This window comes from Phaseolus vulgaris, chromosome 7 (assembly GCF_051622355.1).
Source record: "Phaseolus vulgaris cultivar YP4 chromosome 7, ASM5162235v1, whole genome shotgun sequence".
Lineage (NCBI taxonomy): Eukaryota > Viridiplantae > Streptophyta > Magnoliopsida > Fabales > Fabaceae > Phaseolus > Phaseolus vulgaris.
Genome location: NC_143504.1, coordinates 3,240,367 through 3,259,968, shown reverse-complemented (window position 1 = coordinate 3,259,968; position 19,602 = coordinate 3,240,367). Strand labels below are relative to the sequence as shown.

The window sequence follows — 19,602 nt, the reverse complement described above, 5'->3', positions numbered from 1 at the left end:
CAAACATAATAACAATAGTATATTGTATTAAAGGGTATCTATTTAGTCAAACACCATATCATTAATTCACAAATATTTAAAGAATATGTCCTCAAAACTAGATTACAATAACTATATCTAATCTGAATTCATCTTCAGAACACACTGAATCTAATTTCTAAAACTTATCCATCAATATTAACTCGAAATCAAGAAAATTTTGTTCGTCAAAGTATCGGAATCTGAATTCAAAGCAATGAACATACAACGGAATCTGAATTCAAAGAAGCAATGAACATACAACAGGTCACAAGAACAATGAACAAGTCATAATTGAAGTAATGCTTTATATTTTCTCTTCAGATTGAACTAAATAGGTGGGAGAATCTCCCTAAGTACAAGTCAAACAAACTATACACATGGTTGTATCTGCTTAATTATGCACAATCCAATGATGATGCAAAACAACACACGCCATAAAAAACACAACACAATATTCACGCTATGCAAAGGCTTCAAGACAAAAGACTGACTCTCATTTATTTAGTAGATAACATCAGAAAAAGAATATTATCTTTATCCTACAAGATGTACGGATAAACACTATTGCTGCTTATAGTAACCACTTTGGTGAGGCGGAGGATATGGAGATGGAATGGTATAAGGAGGCCGCGGCACAGAACCAGGTTGCTGTGCTGGCGCATTATAGTAAGGACCACGCCATCCTGGATATGCTGGCTGGCCATACTCATGGTTTCCCGGTGGCTGCTGGTGAACCTGAGCGGGTGGGTATGGAGCAGTTGATGATGGTGGAATGTGGTATGGAGGTGGAGGCTGATGATGTGCAGGACCACCATATTGGGGAGGTGCATGATGACCATAGGGAGCAACTGGTGGCTGCTCAACTGGCTGATAATAAGGTGCTTGTGGACGAGGATCTGTTTGTGTACTGGCTCTTTGATTTTGGCTTCCCACTGATGGGTAGTTGCTGTTAAAAGTACCTGTGTTTTTGTCCTGGAAACTTAGACCAGCCACTTGTCTCTGAACATCATCAATCATTTCCCTGCACTGAATGTTCCTTGTCATTACAAAGTCGTTGCTCTGCTGCTTTACGTTTGTGATTGCATCCTATCAAACAAAGAAATTGCGTATTATTGCATGATGATATTCAATTTAAACAAGTATCATCTAACCATGTTATTGAGCAAATTTTAGGAGAATTTAAATTTGCATTAGCGGAGAAAGGCTGCATGCCTACATGTATATTAGATAAATATAAAGACAACTGGGAAATTAAAGGTAAAAATAATAATAAATAGTGGCAATGGTTTTGTAGAAGTTGTACATTCAAAAGGAATAAGGGGGCAAAAAAACCAATAGAAAGATGTCTTAGTGATTTGTGGAAGTTACAGAGTTAATGAATAAATTAATTAATATAAAAAAAACACTTAAGGGGCAAACATGTCTTAAAAAATGTGTACCAAATTATGACGTCCCCTTTAATCATTAGCTATTTCAGTTGACATTTGTTGTGATAATGTTGTTATCATTGTTTGTATTGATTTCCTTTTATTGATGAGACCAATGTTATTATTTTAGGATTTTTTTTCTAATGTTACTTGAGAAAACTTTTGGTCATCATTCACTAAATTTTCTTTTGCCAATATCAGTAAGTTAAAGGAATTTATCAGCCGACATCAACTGAAAAGGAGAAAAAAAAAATCCCAACCAACAACATCGTATAAGTAATCTCGATTAATGTCACAGCCTAAATAATTGTGATCAACATCAATCTAGAAAAAGCTTATCGTTGTAAGTTAAAAAAATCTTAAAATGTCGGTCAAAAAAGTCTCAGAATCTTGACCTAAAAATAACACTAATCAAGATTGACTAAAAAATATCAACAATACTGATTTCTTAAATTATTAACAATTGTTTAATATTTAAATGGTTTTTTACATTAGGTGATAATTGAAATATTTTATCCAAACAAGAAAATTAAAATTCAATACATTTAAATTATCTTATCCAAACAAAATATTTGAAAAATGAAATAATTTGAAATAAAATCTATCAAATGCAACATATTTAAATGTCTTAAAAATTATGAAATTTCCTATCCAATTGCAAAATTAAAGATTCAGTAAATTCTTATAGAATAGAATTAAAACCATATATAGTTGAAAAGTTCTTACCTGCAGGGTTACATAGAATTTTAACCCTTCATTGATGTTTTCTTTTATCTCTCGAAATTTCGCTATGGAGGCTTCAATCTGCTTGTAGGCTTTCTCACGTGAAGCTGAAATAAAATAAGAAACCATCAGAACATGATATGATGCAGGAAAAGGTGCACTCAAATTGGAGCACTGTGACCGTAAAAGACAAAACTGAGTTTCATGAACAACAATAACAGTTGAGAAAACTTCCGTTCACTGGTCAGTCATGAAATTGTATGTGCAGTATTAAACATAGTCTGAAAACAGACTTAACATTGTCAACATGATGCTAAGGTACAAAAACCAGATATAATCTAGAAAACAACCAAATGGGCCCTACCTTTGTAATCTTCAAGATTGAAGATAACAGAGAACTCATCATTTTGAGCCTGTGAACAATGGCAACAAATTATCAGAATCACATCAGTAAAATTTATCACTTCGTCTATTAGAACAAACACGATCCACCTAGAAAAGAAGTATTCAACAACCAATACTCTACAGTGAATAGGTATAATAATGGCAGATAAAATTTGTCACTTTTGCCTTCCCCGGCAAAGTCTACCCTCTCAAGAAGCATGAAAAATAAAAAATGAAGTGTGTATTCGCTGCTAAAGTAGTCTTAGGAATTAGTTATAGTGGTAATCAAGAATATAAAGTATAGTCGCCCTGAATAGCCACTGCATGGGAAAAGAAAGTCCCAAAAAATGAAAAAATTGTGGGGAATGTTTCTTTTCTTAAATGCTCTTTAGATGGGTTCCCGGTGTACAGTACCTGGATCTGCAGCAATAATTGCTCCTGTGCCTCAATATTTTGAGCTATTTCATCACAAATATGGTCATATTTTGCTAGCTCCTTCTTGAAGAGATCATCGTAAGAACCGGTGGAAGTCATCAACTTTGGTAATATATCATCCTGTGATATTTATACAAATATATGCAAATTAATATTTGGGTGTAATGCATTCATGAATGGTAAGCTACACAAGAGGAAACATTCCTAGAAATTCTTCACGTCCACAACATTTGAAACTAAGTGAAGAAAACGAATCCAAACCACTAATTCATCTAGCACAATATGTTAAGAAAATACAAGTTCAAAACAGAAAAATACAATATAATTCTGTTTATCATTCTTAATTAAGGTTCAGCATTTTTTTGGTACTACACATGGGGGAATCATGAATTCAAATGATTGAGTATTGATACCAAAAATAGAGCGGAATCTCACTCACATTAACCACAGATATAAAAAAATCCATATTTGAATCGCTTGGTATAAGAAGAAAGAAATGATTTATGGAAGAATCCGGTCCCAAGAATAAAAAGTGAAAGGTTGATGCTAAACAGTGTCCAAAAATCAAGAGGAAAGATTTTATTAAAGTGTGCCACTAATGCAATCTCACTATGATTTCCAATACGCCCCCAACATGATTTCCAACAAAACTTTATATAAATATTGATTCATTAACCATGACACTGATTAGCATGACCCGAAGTGAAAATAGAGCCTCTACACTTGGTGCATTTTTTATTTCAGTATCGTGCATATAAAATACTGAAATGTGAGATGAGGGTGAAGGTGCTGGGGGAGAGTAGAAGATGGCAGCAACAAGGATATGGGAAGAGGAAGCAAAGGAGAAGGGACTTAAGTTGGAAAGGCCACAAGTGGATAAAATTTATATCTCTTTATGTAATTTATAAATATCAATTTTAGTTGATACAACACGTACCTGCATCTTAATTTTTTTTTAAAAATCTATGTACGACATCATTTCATGAGCTAGAATCTATAATGCAACATAGCTTCAAAGGCATCAGCTTAGAATCATTAAAGTATTCAGTTATCTAGCATACACAACATGACTATACACTTGGTTGGAAAATATCTAATGACATATCTTAGAATTTGGGCTTACGCCTAACTCAATCCCACAAAACCAGCTTTTAAGATGAAGATTACCTCTCACTTAAATACTTTAACTTAGTCATTTTTCTATTTTTCTAGACAAGATCACCAACACATACCTTTCACACTAAAGACTAGGTCTATTTGAGCATGAAGTTTACAAGGCTAAACTAAACACGTATGGATGGTTCAATAATGACCTCATAGTGAGTCACTAATAAACCTGACAAATTTTGCTAGGATAGATTTTGATATTATCTTAAAATGTAAGTTTAGTGATAGATTTTATACTATCTTCACTAGGATAGACTAATAAATCCTACAAAACCAATTTGTAAAAGGAGGATTGTATCTCACCTATATACTTTTTTTCATGTTTTATCCTTGATAAATGAGGCACTTAGGTTTTTATTAATACACCACCTTACATCCAACACTAATAAGCTTGGTGCGTGAGTAATTATACAGTAGGTGACTATTTTTAATGGATCTGGAATAAACTCCGATATTATCTTATAATTTGAGTTTAAGTCTAATTCAACCTCGCAAGATTGGTTTCGAAGGTATGAATTATTTTCCACTTCCATACTATAATTTGGTCATATATCTACAGACAGAGTAGGGTCTTTAGCAATATCATTTGTATATCTTAAAATATTTTAGAATATCCTAGATGATCTCTTAGGATTTATTTTTTAATTTGTTTCATTATTTAATTAATAGGCATATTGTTTGGAACCCCTCATTGAGTGAGATAAGTCATTTTGTTTGAGGTACTTAAGCCTAGAAATTCTCCCACTTAGCAGGTTAGTCTTTTGGACTGTGCTTTCCGTGCTTAAGTCCTAACACATCTCGTATCATGTTAATAGGAAAATTTTCTCCTATGTTATTAGTATTTTTTGTATCAAGTAAATGAAACAAACTCCATTGTGTGGTCAGACTCTATTTCAATATCCCTTGCTTGCATCTATCTCTCTTTTAACACACTTCATTTATTATAAATTCCTTTTGCATTCAATAGTCATAACACGAATATATTTTACTAACATTGAATATACGTTCGGATGTTGCACATGCACAATCTCTAACATCCAAAAACATACTGGGCCACGGACATTTATTGTTGAATTCAGAATGCGGAGAAGCACACATTATATGCAAACAACAGGTGTAATACTACTTCAACATCATTGAATGTCATGAGAAAACCAATATGTTAAGCATTCAAGAAAAGGCAAAACCACATATTTCCCGTCTTCGGATAATAAGACAGGAAATTTAGCTTCTACAGGAAGAACAAAAAACCTAATTATGTGAATCTGGTTTATCAGGCATACCTTTCTTTTCATATCTTTAAGCATATCTTCAAGACCAGCCCTTTGAGCTCCTAGAATTTCTAGTTGCCTCTGCATTAGTTAACACAATTGCAACAAGAATCATACACAGGAAATGAAATATTGTAGCTGCATTTAACATTACATCCTGCCAAACAATTAAAATATTTACCATAATAATCTGAATGTACATTAAAATGCCTTGCTAACTCTAACTAAACAATACTCATTCAATTTTCACATCTCAAATTCGCCATTGGATTTCTTAACTATAATAAACACTCCTTAGCTACAAAGAAACCATTCAGACCTCAGTTCATTGGAAATTTTATAATCACAATATATAGGGAGTGGATACGAGATTTAGGTTAGGATCACTAAAAAGGCTATAATTAAAAAAGGAGTGAAATGAAAGGATCACTTGTATAATATGAAATTTATCATAAAGTACTGATTAAAATTTTAAAATTTCACTAAGATCTCACTAAGTTAGATACATGATAATTAACTTGTATCTAAAACTTCCCACCCGCTATCTAGTATCCACTATCCTATTATAGCAATGTAGGGTTGGCCACTAAGATTGATAACTACACCACAACATGCAACAACTGCATCAATTTGGATGCAAGAAAATGTTATAGATTTTATTTCTAAGAAGTCAGAAATCATAATAAAACAATAACAAGATCAAAACCAGCATACCAAACTTTGCTTGAGAGACCCCACAATAGCATCTTCATTTTGATCAAAAGACATAATCGGCCTTGCCAAGCTTGGAAGGGCAGATTCAATCTGATTAAAAAAACAGATATTCAATGACTTAACAATGTAGTCCGAAGACACTGAGAAGCAGATAATCCATAACAAACAGTACAACACTTTACCGGACGGGCATCAAGGATTGACATGAGTGCTGAATGTTCTCTAACTGATCGCTCAATCCTGCCATCACTTTCAGCAGCTTGCTTCAAGTTACCTGCAAACCTGTTGAGCCTATCCTGCAAGTTTTTAGTCAAGGTGCTTGACTGGGGCCTGGTCCATTTTGTGCCAAATTGACTTCTAAATTGAGAATCTTCTCTTGCTTCCTTCTGCAACAATTCCTCAGTCTGGACCAGCAACTCTTGATTCACCCTCCTTAGGTCCTTAAGTTGCTGCAACTCTGCTTCCAAACCAGCAGGGCCCCCACTGATCTGCACAGCCTCCACATCTTCTTTGAGACCTGTTGGAAGAGTAAAATTCCCTTCCAAAGCAAGAATGGAATCCGGAAGTTCCATTTCCTTAAGCCTAACTCGGGTTAGCTCACTAGCTTGCTGCAACTTTTCAGCCTGTGTTCTTATAACATCATCTACCATTTCAGTATAGCGGGAGAGGGCCTTTGCACTGCTGTCCGGAACAAGACTCGCAAACATCTTCTCTTTGCTTGCATCCAGCACCTCATTCATTGCCATGGGCTTCACCATAGAAAATGCTGGAAGGGGCGATAATGAACTTGGCGGAGGAACTCTCATGAGATAAACCCTATCATTCTCCTTGACAGCTCTTTCAAGGTTCCGGTTAATATTGGCCTCTAACTTGCCAATTGCATCAAGAATTTGCACCGCAGCACCCTTAGAGCTCTTCTTCGCCTCAGTCAACACATTAACAGCACTCCGCAGTCGTGCAATCTCCTCAGCTATTTCCTCTTTATCATGCAGCTCCAATCCATACCTATAACAAGCTTCTGCATAGAACAGTGCCGCCTTTAACTGTACATGAACTATCCAGGACTTTTCAAAATGCTGGCTCAAAGGTGCAACATTCAGCGCAGCTAAAGCTTCCTCGTAATATATCCCAACCTACAGGTATAACATATCAACTACAAGTCAGTTCTCATCCAAAAAACAAAACAAGTGACACAACAAAATATCAAGAAATCAGTGATCAGAGCAATCAAACAATCAGCATTTGAAAAAAAAGTATCATTCACGATTCATACTTAAAAGTATACTTGCTAAAAAGTCCTAAAGCTTGAAACGAACTCAAGAAACCACTGTACCCAAGGAAGGCCTATTGATCCTACTGGATGGTCCAGAGTCCTTCAACCATCAAACTTGAAAGAATGACTACAAGTGAAAACCTAAAACTGATTAGCAACGAACCTGTCTGGAGATCTTGGCACAGACACCGGGAGTGCTCCCTTTAGCAATGGTGTTCTCGAAGACGCACTCTTGCGCCTGCGCGAGCATGAGCTTCTCCAGCATCCCGGCACACTCAACGGACAAATCAACGGTGGTGGAGTTCCCAACGGACGCCTTCATGGAGGCGTTGTCGCGGAGGAAGGCAAAGGAACCGGCAGCAGCAATGAAGGCATGCGAGGCCTGGCGGCGGCCGTCAACGGTGTTGCGATCGTAGGAACATCCAATCTGACTGTAAACGGCGCCCATATTGAAGAGCACGGAGGCCTTCTCGAGGTGAATGTTCTGCTGCGAGGCCTTCTGCTTTGGCTTGAAGGCATCGAACCAGACAAAGGTGAGGGCGTTGACGTGGCCAGGGTCGGGGGAGATTGGGAAGCGCGTCTCAACAAGGCAAAGAGATTTGAAGTAGGTTTGGAGGAGATCGCGGCGCGCCGGTAGGGACGGATCGGTGTGACGTTCGAGGTCGGAGCGCAGTTGCTTTAGGGTTTGGAGATCGTCTTCGAGGTTCTGCGCTTCGCGCTCGGAGTAGTGAAACGCCACGTAATTGCGTAGTGGCCGATACAGATCGACGGTGTTGGTCTTCTTCTCGAAGATCGCGAGCACGATGTTGGCGGAGGCCGCGGTGGAGGAGGAGGGCGACGCGGCCATGAGAAGATTCTAGAAAGTTTGGATTGATTACGGCGTTAAGTTAATTGCCCTCTTCCTCTCTCTCAGAGGTATATGACTGACACTGTGACCAATCAATTACATGCCCCGTTAGAGGGTTTAGAATTTCTCACAAACGCGGAGAATTCAGAAACAGAATTTTTCAAAGATATTAAATCGGGATAAATTCTTAACGATTAAGGTTGTGAAGAAATTTCTTGTTTATTTCTTTCACTTTCTCTGACCCGCACTCCAACTTCAACCTTTGTCACCTTCTTCTTCTCAAACAGACATATTTTCTATTTTAAATAATAATAATAATAATAATAGTTTAATCTGATGTGATAATGCAAATAATATTTTCAATAAACGATTACTTATAAAAATGGTTAAAAAGTAACGTGTCTATTTAGAGTATTGGTATCTATACCTCCACACACACGTATATGTATGTATTTAAGTTTCAACAACCGTATAATCAGATTAATAAAACGTCTCTATAATAAAAATGAGGTTTTCCTTTAAAAAACAAATTGCAAACTAAATTATTGACGAGTTTAAAGAGTGTAGTCTTATTTAAATCACGCAAGGCTTAGTTTTGATAAGTATATTCAATTCTACTTAAATTTTAATTTTCTTTATCTTCTCCTAAATGGATGGTTGAGAGAAATATATTGTTGTTGTAAGATTCTTGTTGGTTAAAATACACTTAGGAAAATATTATATTTCTAAAATTTAATCTATGTAAAAAAGAGTTAATATTATATTTCTAAATTCAATACAATTGAGTGGAGTTAATATTATATTTATAAAGTTCAATCTATAAAAGGAGTTAATGTTAATTTTTACTATGTGATCATTCTTTTTACGTGTGAGATGTACTCTAATAGAGAAAAAGATTGAAACGATTATTTTTATTTTATTTTTTCTTTTAAAACATATTCGTCAAACATTATATAAATACACTTAAATGTATGGTGATGACTTTATATTATGACATGCATTATATATAAGTGGCATTTTGCTATAATAATATTTCAAATTTGTTTTCTTCTCTTGTTTGAGCTCACTATTACTAGTCTTGTCAATTAAGGAAAAAAAGATTTAGACTGTGGGGTTCGAACCCACGACCACGTGGTTAAAAGCCACACGCTCTACCACTGAGCTAAGTCGGCTCTATAATTTTAAATGAGTTTATTTAACAAAAGTGTCATCTTAAATTTTCAATTTAAATGATTGAAATACAAGTATAATTATGCAGAAATACAAATATTATATTTCTAAAATTTAATCTATATAAAAATGAATTAATATTATATCTCTAAAATTCAATACAATTAAGTGAAGTTAATATTATATTTATGAAGTTTAATCTATAAATGGGAGTAAATGTTTTACGTGTGAGATGTATTCTTATGTATCACTCAAGTGGTGTGAGATAACTTAAGTGATGACTCGTACTCTAATCGAAAAAATTGAAACAATTATTTTTTTCTTCTGAAACATATCAGTCAAACATTATATAAATGAACTTAAATGTATGGTTTATGGCTCAAACACTATTCTAAATGCTTAAGCGTAACAAAGATGATGTGCACACATGTTTTAAACGATTCACAATGCATGATGTGTGTACTACATGATTGAGTGTTGGATGGATGTTCAAACATCTAATGGCGATGAAAATGACTTTGGAACTTGTTAATATTTCCAATAAGTGAATCTCACGTTAGCATTAATGAGACTGTTTAAGCAATAATATGGTTGATGTCTTACTTATGGAGAAAGGTCGCTCAAGTAAAAGAAGTTCACCTACACGACAACATGTTGAAATGTGATGACTTTATATTATGACATGATTTTATACATGTATTAATGATATTATTAATTGTACATGTTATGAAGGTATATGATCAATTATAATATGCATTATATATAAGTGGCATTTTGCTACAATAATATTTCAAATTTATTTTTTTCTCTTGTTTGAGCTTACTATTAGTCTTGTCAATTAAGAAAAAAGTTCATCTCAACTTATTTAGTCTTTGGTTTATCCATTTATTGGGGTGCAAGATACATGTATTAAGAAATCTTAACCATTATGAAATGTTGTTAATGAATTAGGTTAGAAAAACTAATTAAAACTTGACCTTGTAACATTACATGTTCGTATATATCAAAAACTGGACAAATTTTTTATGGTAGATATCATTATGCAATTAAAACATTAAAACATAAGACGCCGACTGTGGGGATCAAACCCACGACCACGTGGTTAAAAGCCACGCGCTCTACCACTGAACTAAGTCGGCTCTTTGAGAAGTGTATTTAACAAAAGTGTCATTTTGAATTTTCAATTTAAATAATTGAAATACAAATATAATTATGCAAAATGCATTTTTTTTTAATTTGAGGCAAAATTTCCAATATTATCCAATGGTTTTAAGTTAACAAAAACAGTTTTTTGGTGATCATTTTATCATTTTGAATGTTTTTTTTTCGGTTAATTCTTGAAATTTTATAGTTTGTGAAAATTAAATGATGTTTTGTATAAATAGGTGTTGACACTTATAATTTAAATAATATACGATATGATGAAATGGTTTAAATACAATGTTTATAAAGGATATAGATATATAAAATTTATTTAAGTGATCTCTCAAGTTTTTGGATGATACATGAGAATGTATTTATTAAATACATGAATTGAGGAGGAAACTTTTATCCTACGATTATTAGAGTAGAGTTTATGTGTTAAACTTCTAAATAAACATGGATGCTAATTTTTCTTTGTTTCACACAATTTTAAATCTCAACGTGAATTTAAATTTAAAATTTAAAATTTGTACCTTTAATTTAATAATTTTAGATAACATATTGCAAAATCTCTAAATTTTTATTTTTATTCAATTTATATCTAATGCTAAATATAGTATTTTTAACGTTTTATATCCAAGTAGACATATTCCAAATCTCAAATATAATCAACATTTAATAAATAAATTTATTATTGCTTATGGTCATAAAAAACATATTTTATTTTATAACAAGCTATTCAATTTTTTATTTATTTTAATAATATTTAATTATAAACAACACATAAAAAATATTAAACACAGTGTTAATTTTATTTATGCAAAAAATATTATTTTGTAAGAAGTTTTAACAAAAAAAACTACTAGTATTAAAATGTAGTTTAAGTTTGCTATTGATCAACGAGCATTCATTAATTATTTTAAATTTTATGTTTAAAAAAAATATTATTCCTTTTAATAGATTTATATACACAGTGACAACAATAAAGTTGTAGAGTAAAATATTATCAAACATTACCTTAAGTTGTTTTTACAGTTCATGTCTCTCAACAACATAATAATAAATTCATTATTATTGAGCGAACTAAAATATTTAATTATTTTAAATACATTTTATAAAGAATCCGGTCCGGTTCAAGATGAGAGAAAACTTTTTATAAATCGAATTGAACATTGCTGTTTCTCTTCATATTAGACCTTTCTGGAAGCAGCTACCCCAACCCTAACCCTAACCCTAATTCCCAATCATCATATCTACTTTCTTCATCTTCTACTTCCTTCAGGTACTACCACTTCTCTTTCAATTTCAATTCTCTCCGCTCCATCGATCTTTCTTTCAATTTCAATTTCAATTTCTTTAGCAAGAATGGTATGAAAACATTGAGAAGGTGTGAGAGATTTTGTGATTGTTATGGAATCCATATTAGGAAATTATCAGTTATTTATGAGGATAAACCGGAGCCCTCATTGGTTGAAAATGTAGTTCATGTGTCAAATTTGCACTATCTTTTGCAGTTATGTGCAAAAACAAGATCATCAGTGGGAGGAAGAGCATGTCATGCTCAGGTTATTCGTGTTGGCTGGGAAATGGATGTGTTAACATCAAATATGCTGATTAATATGTACTCTAAATGTTCTTTAGTTGATAGTGCACGCAAAAAATTCAATGAAATGCCAGTGAAAAGCTTAGTTTCATGGAATACCATAATTGGAGCACTTACCCATAATGCCGAGGGTCAGGAGGAAGCTCTAACTCTTTTCATTCAAATGCAAAGAGAAGGAACCCCGTTCAATGAATTTACCATTTCAAGTGTTCTATGCAAGTGTGCCTTCAAATATGCTATACTTGAGTGCATGCAGTTGCATGCTTTTTCGATTAAGGCTGCTATAGATTCAAATTGTTTTGTTGGAACTGCTTTACTCCATGTTTATGCTAAGTTCTCTTCAATAAAATATGCAAGTCAGATATTTGATAGTATGCCTGAAAAGAATGCTGTTACATGGAGTTCAATGATGGCTGGATATGTGCAAAATGGGTTTCATGAGGAGACGTTGTTGCTTTTTCACAATGCTCAGTTTATGGGTTTCGAGCAGGACCCTTTTATGATTTCATCTGCTGTTAGTGCTTGTGCAGGTCTGGCAACTTTGGTTGAAGGGAAGCAACTTCATGCCATTTCACATAAGTCTGGATTTGGGTCAAACATATATGTTTCTTCCTCCCTTATAGACATGTATGCCAAATGTGGCTGCATGAGGGAAGCATATCTTGCGTTTCAAGGTGTGATGGAGGTTTGGAGCATTGTTTTGTGGAATGCAATGATTTCTGGGTTTGCTAGACATGCTCATGCACCCGAGGCTATGGTCTTATTCGAAAAAATGCAGCAGAGGGGCCTCTTTCCTGATGATGTAACATATGTATCAATACTAAATGCATGCAGTCATATGGGTTTACATGAAGAAGGACAGAAATATTTTGATCTCATGGTTAGGCAGCACAAACTTTCACCGAGTGTCCTTCACTACTCATGTATGGTTGATATTTTTGGTCGAGCAGGACTGGTTCACAAGGCTTATGAATTGATAGAAAGAATGCCATTTAATGCAACTTCTTCTATGTGGGGTTCACTTTTAGCTTCTTGTAGAGTTTATGGCAATATTGAGCTTGCTGAGATTGCAGCCAAGCATCTGTTTGAAATGGAACCTAATAATGCAGGAAACCACATCTTGCTAGCAAATATATATGCAGCTAATGAAAAGTGGGACGAAGTTGCAAGAGCAAGGAAGCTTCTTCGAGAGAATGATCTGAAAAAGGAGAGAGGTACAAGTTGGATTGAAATTAAGAATAAAGTTCATTCATTTACTGTCGGTGAGAGAAATCATCCACAAATTGATGAGATTTATGCCAAGTTGGATGATTTGGTGGTGGAGTTGAAGAAGCTAAATTACAAAGTTGATACCAGTAATGACCTACACGATGTGGAAGAGAGTAGGAAACAGATGCTTTTGAGGCACCACAGTGAGAAGCTTGCTATTACATTTGGATTGATGTGTTTGCCTAGTTGTATACCAATTAGGATTATAAAAAACCTCAGAATTTGTGGTGATTGCCACATTTTTATGAAACTTATGTCCAAGTTTACTAGCAGGGAGATTATTGTTCGAGATACAAACCGTTTTCACCACTTTAAGGATGGATTTTGTTCATGTCAAGATTTTTGGTGAAGTTCTGACATATATTTCTCTTCTTTTTTAACGACTTTGTCAATCACAAGGAGAAGTTTGTCTTTAAACTGATTCACGTCGAATTTAGAAGACAAAAATGTAAAATTTGAAAAAGATCTGTATAATTACTAAAAAAAAATATTAAAAAACCCAAAACTTTCATTCTTTTCACAAATGATTAAAAAAATTGCGGGAAACTGAATATCTTATCCATTATATTTTATTATGTCTATAAATATTAATAAAATATTTAAAATCATAATTAATTATGTAATTAATATTAAAATAATTTTTATTATAATAAACTAAATAATTAAGTTAGTACTATGAAAATAAAAATATTCATTATAAATAAATTTATTTATCTTTTTTATTTTTACTTTTTTATTCTAAATTTAAATAATTTCATTTTTCTCCTTATTTCTTTCATTTCTCATTTTTCCGGATACAACAGTGTTTATAAATTTTGAATAAATAGATTTTTTTTTAAAAAATACAAAAACTAAAAAAATAATCCATTTTAAAAGAATAATTAATAATTTTAAATTTCAAAAAATGAAAACCTTATTTAAAAACAGAAATTATTCCTTTATTTTGTAAATTTGTTTGTTGATTTTTTTTTACGTAAAATTTATGTGTCTTCTTACATGTTCTGTCTGAATAATAATATTATTTATTTAATTTTACTATTAAACATAATTATATGAAAAGATAACTTGTGTTTATATAATAAATAACTTGTGTTTGTTTTTATGTTCAGAACACAAAAGATAATGTTAAGTTTTATTGCACCTTGCATTATTTATCTTCCTTTCAGAATAGTAATTGAAGTTGATTTTTTTTATATAGAAATTAATATCTTGTAAAATTGTTTTCATGTGTGATTTCAATGTGTTTTATTTACATAAAGAGTATCTTGATACTTTTTAACAAGTTCTTTTAGATAACTAAGTGTATTTTTTTTGTTAATTATATCTTAGTTTACTATAGAGAAAAAAAAAAGCTTGTAGAGGTAGTGAATATGTCTATCATTAACCAATTATTTTCTCTTGTATCTATCTCTTTTAAGAAGAGAAAATAAATAATAAATATAAGACTAAATGAATCTAATTAATTAAAACAAGATCATGTTTATAATCCACATAGAAAAAAAACAAAATATTATTATTATTAATAATTGATATATTACTATATTACTAACATTATTAATAATAATGTTAGCATATATTTCAAAAAATTATATTGATTATGCAAACACAAACTAATATAGTATAATATTCTAAATGTTTTTCTTCATCTCAACTAAGTCACATCGAATCTGCAAAATATCAATATAAGTTTGAAAAAAGTAATATATTTTCCAACTAGACATATTCCAAATCTCAAATATAATCAACATTTAATAAAGAAATTTATTATTGTTTATGGTCATAAAAAACATTTTTTATTTTATAATACGCTATTCAATTTTTTTTATTTTAATAATATTTAATTATAAACAACAAAATGAAAAATATTAAACACAGTGTTAATTTTATTTATGCAAAATATATTCTATTTTAAGAAGAAGTTTTAACAAAAAAAAACTATTAATATTAAAATGTAGTTAAGTTTGTTATTAGATTAACGAGCATTCATTCATTATTTTAAATTTAATGTTTTAAAAAAAATATTTTTCCTTTTAATAGATTTTTATACACAATGACAAAGAGTAAAATATTATCAAACATTACCTTAAGTTGTTTTTACAGTTCATGTCTCTCAACAACATAATAATAAATTCATTATTATTGAGCGAACTAAAATATTTAATTATTATAAATACATTTATCTAAAAATACACTAGAATATCTAAGGAAAAGTTCTTCAATTTCAACAGTGTTAATTAAATTGAATAAAAATTAAATTACACTAATCATGTTTACTTTGCCTCAAATGAAGATTTTTAAACCTGTAGAAATGGATCAATATATATATTAAAAGTTTTTTTTACATGAAATATATGCCTTTATTCCAATTATTTATACCTTTTTAAAGTTATTTTAATTTTAATAAAATCATAGAACTACCTGTGGCGTGAACCGCGTCCGCGTGGTCACCGACCTCTGGGCGCGTGAAAGAATCCGGTCCGGTTCAAGATGAGAGAAAACTTTTTATAAATCGAATTAAACATTGCTGTTTCTCTTCATATTAGACCTTTCTGGAAGCAGCAAGCCCTACCCCAACCCTAACCCTAAATCCCAATCTTCATATCTACTTTCTTCATCTTCTACTTCCTTCAGGTACTACCACTTCTCTTTCAATTTCAATTCTCTCCGCTCCATCGATCTTTTTCCCCCTTTCTTTAGGTTCCTTAGTTGCGATTTTTGTTTCTCAATTCTTTTCAGTTTTCAACTGTTGATTTGATTTGATTCGACGCAGATTTATCCGTACTCGATTCGGGGTAGACTGCTGCTGCAGGGTTTCTTCTTTCACATATAAGGTAAGAAAGGAAGGAGAAAATATCCAGGGGATTTTGTTTGTATTTGAAATATTGATTATTTGATTGTGTATTGGGATTTTGGAAATTCTTGTGTGATTTATCATTTACGCAACGTCTACTAACTTGCTATGACACATTTCATCATGAGATGGTATCTTTCTTCTTCTATTGTGTGTTTTTTTAATGTTTGTCTTAATATTACGACAAGGGTTTAGAAAAAAAAGTTTTTTTTTTCTTTAGTAGATAGAAGTGTTTGTCAAGCCAGGAGGATCCATGTCTTACAGTTCTCTTTTCTCTCGCATAAGAGTGAGAGAGGGGGATTTTATGATAAATCGTCTTCTGTTATAGTGTTTTAGCATTTGAGGTTGGTGTGGAAAAGTTTTGGATTTCCTGTTGTGGGATTTGGTGACTGCCTTTTGTGTGGCTTCCATTGTAGAAGCAGCGGCCATGGCAGAATTGATGAACATGGTTGTTAAAATTGGGATTGCAATTGTAGAATTTTGTCATCTGATAATTTTAATCCCTCTGAACAGTTCTTATTGCTCGTGAAGTTTTAGGCTGAATGAAATTGTTTTAAAATTGAGAGTCGAGCTGTATGTTTGATCTTATGATTTCACAATCACACAGTTTTAAAGTTAGGGCCCAGTCTTGACCTACTTTTGAAGTCAGTGATTGTTGAAGTTTTTTTGTGTGGCTTTTATTCTGTCTTAGCAAGCTTCCACCCGCTATTCGGTGTTATTGGCAGGTTTCAGTTTTTTTGCTTTTTCTGTTTTTGTTTGAACCCAGCCTCTCTTTTCTAACCCACGCCCACCTGTTATTCTCTATCCTTGTTAACAGTACTGAACTAATTGACGATGCATGATGGGTTATCTCTTATGAATACTTTTGGATGACATTTATTGAATATGGTTAATATGTACCCGTTTGCACGTATATGGAATTATATGCATATAAGCATGTGTATGTTTTTGTAAAAGCATACTAGATTTATGATATTTTGTCCTTTTTTCCTGATTTTAACTTCATTGTTGAAGAACAGCGAATATGAAATCTAAATGACTGTTGGAAAATCTAAAGAGTAAAGTAGAAATTATGTGTTTGTGTCATCTGATCTTACCCTATTCCGATTCCAGTTTCAAATATTATAACCCTGAAATCCTCGCCAACGCCCAAATTTAAATCCCTAAAATCTAACCCCAACCACCCTTCGACCTGAAAATGCCACTTGAATAATTTTTAATCATATTAGCTATACACTTGCACCCAGCAGTTGACCACCCACCTCTGGTACGTTATTTTGGCAAGCATAAACTTAACTTTTCTCCTAAACAATCAAACACAACCCACAAACACCCAGCAATTTGACTACCCAGATCTGGTGTGTTATTTTGGCAAGCTTTCAGCTGCAAGTCAGTTCTTCACTGTAGTTATTAGTGCTGCTTTTAGTTATGGTAATAGAAATCTTCAGAATATGTATCCTTTTTTGTAGAAATAAGCCTTAAACCCTTCTATCCCCACTTGCCTTTTGAAATTCAAATGACATTATGACTGATTAGCTAGATGGATGAAGGGTCACATGTTTGATATTTTTCTGATTAATTCTCTGAATGAGGGCAAAGTCTTAGCATCATGGTCATGAGTATTTTGTATGTGATATTTCTTGATACCATCTTTGCTTTTGATGGCAAGTTCTTTTTCTTTTTTTTATTACAAAGAACAGGTGCTAAGTATTTGCATGGATAATATGTACGAAGTTCAAAGTAGCATTTTTAGTTTGTCTAATCCTTTGAAATATTCAATATAAAATTTTGATTGTAGAACTAACTTTGATTTTTCTCTTCTGTGAGATGCACTTCCGGTCATCATTTGATCAAAATGCAGTTTTTGAGTTGGTTTTGGAATATAAATGGACACCAAACGATTCATCCAGATGGTTGAGGAGAAGAAGAAGAAGATTATGGAGAGAAAGGAAGCCCCTTTGAAATGGGAGCAGAAGCTGGAAGCTGCTGCTGAAACTAAAGAGAGAAAACTAAAGGTTGCAAAGCATAGAAAAAGATCAGTTTTCGATAATGACAGTGATTATGACAGTGATGATGAGAGTAGGAAGACAAGTAAAAGATCTCATAGGAAGCACAGGAAGCATTCTCACTATGACTCTGGTGACCATGAGAAAAGGAAAGAAAAAGGATCCAAACGGAAAACAAAGAAATGGTCCTCAGAGTCTAGTGATTTTAGTAATGATGACTCTGAGAGTAGCTTTGAGGAGGAGAGGAGAAGAAAGAAGAAGCAAAGCAAAAGGCTGAGAGATCGAGGTTCAAGATCAGATTCCAGTGACTCTGAGGAAGGTCTGGTTCGGAAAAGAAATCATGGAAAGCATAGCAAACGCCATCGACGATCAGAATCTAGTGAATCTGATTTGTCAAGTGATAAAAGTGACGATGGTCTTCGTAAGAAAGGCCACAGAAGGCACCATAAACATCAGAAGCGATCACATAATGTGGAGCTGAGGTCGTCTGATTCCGATTATAACAGTAATGGTCAAAGAAGCATATCGAAGTCATCAGAAGAAACTTCTGAAGATCAAAGCAAAAGATCAATGCATAAGAAGCCCAGTCGCCATCATCATCATCGCCATCACCACCATCACCACAAACATAGGCATCACTTGGATGATGAGAGAAATCACCGACAGCAGCACTCCCCAAAATCCAATGGCAAGCATGACGAAGGATTGGACAAAAATGAAACTGAGAAAGAAGATGGTGATCATCATGAAAGTCGACCTATGGTTGAGAATACTGATGACCAAATTGTTTGATTTATCTTTCATGTTGTGTGTTTGTTCATTACTGCAATTTGACAGGTGACACTATATGACATTCAAATTAAAGTTAGATGAACAATTTCATTGTTTATGTCGAATGTAATATTTGACAGTGTTGGAACTGTCTTTTGTCATCATCGGCTGATAACATTAATGTGATCCACATTCAGTTATTGACACTTGCATGTGATGGTTACAAAAATAATACCTTTAAGGATTTATGTGGGATTTTTTTTCTTAGTTGGTTTTATTTATTAATGAACAAAGTAGGCGTTGTATGCAGTTTCAGTTGAGCATTTGTGTCTAGTAGTACTTTTAGTATTCAATGGGCGTGGGAATACTTGCTGTGTGTAACCATTGCAGGGGCGTCAATGACCTTTGGAATAACGGTTTAGGAGGTACCATTTTTTATCTTGAATGTTCTAAGCGATAGTTACTACATAGAGATTAAGAGACATAAGCTCAACCCTGACTTTTTATCATCTGAAATAGTCTCTATT

The 19,602-nt window shown here is 33.0% G+C and overlaps 3 protein-coding genes and 2 non-coding genes across 11 annotated transcripts; 2 read left to right on the top strand and 3 right to left on the bottom strand.

Moving 5' to 3' along the window:
- Positions 1-312: 312 nt before the first annotated feature.
- On the bottom strand, positions 313-8,551 carry LOC137829975 (Endosomal targeting BRO1-like domain-containing protein). Its single transcript, XM_068637029.2, has 8 exons — positions 7,579-8,551; positions 6,325-7,275; positions 6,143-6,232; positions 5,441-5,509; positions 2,970-3,110; positions 2,536-2,584; positions 2,175-2,278; positions 313-1,107 (listed from the first exon to the last, which is right to left on the bottom strand). Exons 1-8 carry the CDS (start codon positions 8,260-8,262, stop codon positions 583-585), a joined length of 2,613 nt encoding a protein of 870 aa, XP_068493130.1. The 5' UTR covers positions 8,263-8,551; the 3' UTR covers positions 313-582.
- An 811-nt stretch (positions 8,552-9,362) lies between these two features.
- On the bottom strand, positions 9,363-9,441 carry TRNAK-UUU (transfer RNA lysine (anticodon UUU)). Its single transcript has one exon. It is a non-coding gene; the product is annotated as a tRNA-Lys (tRNA).
- A 1,058-nt stretch (positions 9,442-10,499) lies between these two features.
- TRNAK-UUU (transfer RNA lysine (anticodon UUU)) lies at positions 10,500-10,571 on the bottom strand. The gene has a single exon. It is a non-coding gene; the product is annotated as a tRNA-Lys (tRNA).
- A 1,153-nt stretch (positions 10,572-11,724) lies between these two features.
- Positions 11,725-13,910, top strand: LOC137828089 (pentatricopeptide repeat-containing protein At5g04780, mitochondrial). Of its 2 annotated transcripts, XM_090304511.1 has the most exons (2): positions 11,725-11,857; positions 12,090-13,910. In XM_090304511.1, the coding sequence occupies exon 2, from the start codon at positions 12,162-12,164 to the stop codon at positions 13,794-13,796; it is 1,635 nt and encodes a 544-aa protein (XP_090160637.1). In that variant the 5' UTR covers positions 11,725-11,857; positions 12,090-12,161; the 3' UTR covers positions 13,797-13,910. The 2 variants fall into 2 exon arrangements, with proteins under 2 accessions (XP_090160637.1, XP_068490610.2); XM_068634509.2 differs by lacking the exon at positions 11,725-11,857 and having other exon boundaries at positions 11,864-13,910.
- LOC137828090 (FAM133-like protein) lies at positions 11,814-19,281 on the top strand. Of its 6 annotated transcripts, none has more exons than XM_068634515.2 (3): positions 11,814-11,857; positions 16,218-16,278; positions 18,160-19,281. In XM_068634515.2, exon 3 carries the CDS (start codon positions 18,185-18,187, stop codon positions 19,094-19,096), a length of 912 nt encoding a protein of 303 aa, XP_068490616.1. In that variant the 5' UTR covers positions 11,814-11,857; positions 16,218-16,278; positions 18,160-18,184; the 3' UTR covers positions 19,097-19,281. The 6 variants fall into 6 exon arrangements, with proteins under 6 accessions (XP_068490616.1, XP_068490613.1, XP_068490611.1 ...); XM_068634512.2 differs by having other exon boundaries at positions 18,126-19,281; XM_068634510.2 differs by lacking the exon at positions 11,814-11,857 and adding an exon at positions 15,942-16,078 and having other exon boundaries at positions 18,126-19,281.
- The last annotated feature ends 321 nt before the right edge of the window (positions 19,282-19,602 follow it).

Excerpts from the sequence above, each read along its gene's own strand:
- LOC137829975 (XM_068637029.2), bottom strand. The coding sequence starts at position 8,262 with ATGGCCGCGTCGCCCTCCTCCTCCACCGCGGCCTCCGCCAACATCGTG. Across the intron at positions 7,276-7,578 it reads GTGCCAAGATCTCCAGACAG|GTTGGGATATATTACGAGGA; the intron begins GTTCGTTGCTAA and ends TTATACCTGTAG. Across the intron at positions 5,510-6,142 it reads GGTCTCTCAAGCAAAGTTTG|AGGCAACTAGAAATTCTAGG; the intron begins GTATGCTGGTTT and ends TAACTAATGCAG.
- LOC137828090 (XM_068634515.2), top strand. The coding sequence starts at position 18,185 with ATGGACACCAAACGATTCATCCAGATGGTTGAGGAGAAGAAGAAGAAG.
- LOC137828089 (XM_068634509.2), top strand. The coding sequence starts at position 11,946 with ATGAAAACATTGAGAAGGTGTGAGAGATTTTGTGATTGTTATGGAATC.